The following is a 690-nucleotide window of genomic DNA, read 5'->3' as shown; positions in this document are numbered from 1 at the left end:
TCTGTGTGTTGCAGGCTACCCTGAGCACATGTCCCTGGGTGATTTCCGCTGTCGTTTTCAGGCCCTCTCTGCTCCCATAATGAAGCGATACGGTTCTGTCTTCATTACCCCTGATGAGAGGAAGGTCTGGACGCCCTGAATCACCATGGCGTACACGCACCTCATTACCCTCTGTTAAAATGTCATTTATTTTTAATGATGTCAAATGATGACGTTATTTATTTCCCTGTTTATTAACTTGTTTATTGATTAGCCAGTTTTTGCTTGAACAGCCCTCATTGATTCAGGGAGCTGCTGTTCCAAAAGTGGGCCTGAGCTCTGTTTGTTTGTGTTTGCATCCCTTTATATCAGGCTGTGGAGGAATTATTGATTGATCTGGATTTAGACAAGAAAAGCATTGTTTTAGGAGCGAGCAGGGTGAGCCAGTCATCCATCCATCTATCCATCTATCTATCTATCTATAATAATCAAGATGTACCTGTAACATACACAGGTTTTATTTCATCCTTCACTTCGGAAGTTTTCAGTTCATTCTCACTCTGATGTGTGTGTTTATGAAGGTGTTTATGAAGCGTGGTGTCCTGAGGTCTTTAGATCAGCAGAGAGATCAGTTGTTGAGCGGCTGGCTGGTGCAGCTTCAAGCGTCCTGTCTGGGTCATATGGGCCGCCAGAAATACCGCCACATGAAGG

General features: G+C 44.2%; 1 protein-coding gene across 1 annotated transcript in view; it reads left to right on the top strand.

Annotated features, from left to right (window-relative positions):
* The window catches only part of LOC107578311 (unconventional myosin-XVIIIb-like), a gene marked incomplete at both ends in the record, with an annotated part of 5,405 nt that extends 4,727 nt beyond the window's left edge, over positions 1 to 678 (top strand). Inside the window, 3 exons of the mRNA XM_016264278.1 lie at positions 15 to 124; positions 352 to 417; positions 561 to 678. Coding sequence (XP_016119764.1) covers positions 15 to 124; positions 352 to 417; positions 561 to 678 — 294 coding nt within the window. The remainder of the gene's footprint in view (positions 1 to 14; positions 125 to 351; positions 418 to 560) is intronic.
* Positions 679 to 690: the final 12 nt, after the last annotated feature.

The sequence above is a fragment of the Sinocyclocheilus grahami genome, unplaced genomic scaffold (genome assembly GCF_001515645.1).
Source record: "Sinocyclocheilus grahami isolate Dianchi unplaced genomic scaffold, SAMN03320097.WGS_v1.1 scaffold9686.1, whole genome shotgun sequence".
NCBI classification, from domain to species: domain Eukaryota; kingdom Metazoa; phylum Chordata; class Actinopteri; order Cypriniformes; family Cyprinidae; genus Sinocyclocheilus; species Sinocyclocheilus grahami.
Note: the sequence above shows the minus strand (reverse complement) of the source record. Positions and strands in the feature narration are given on the sequence as shown.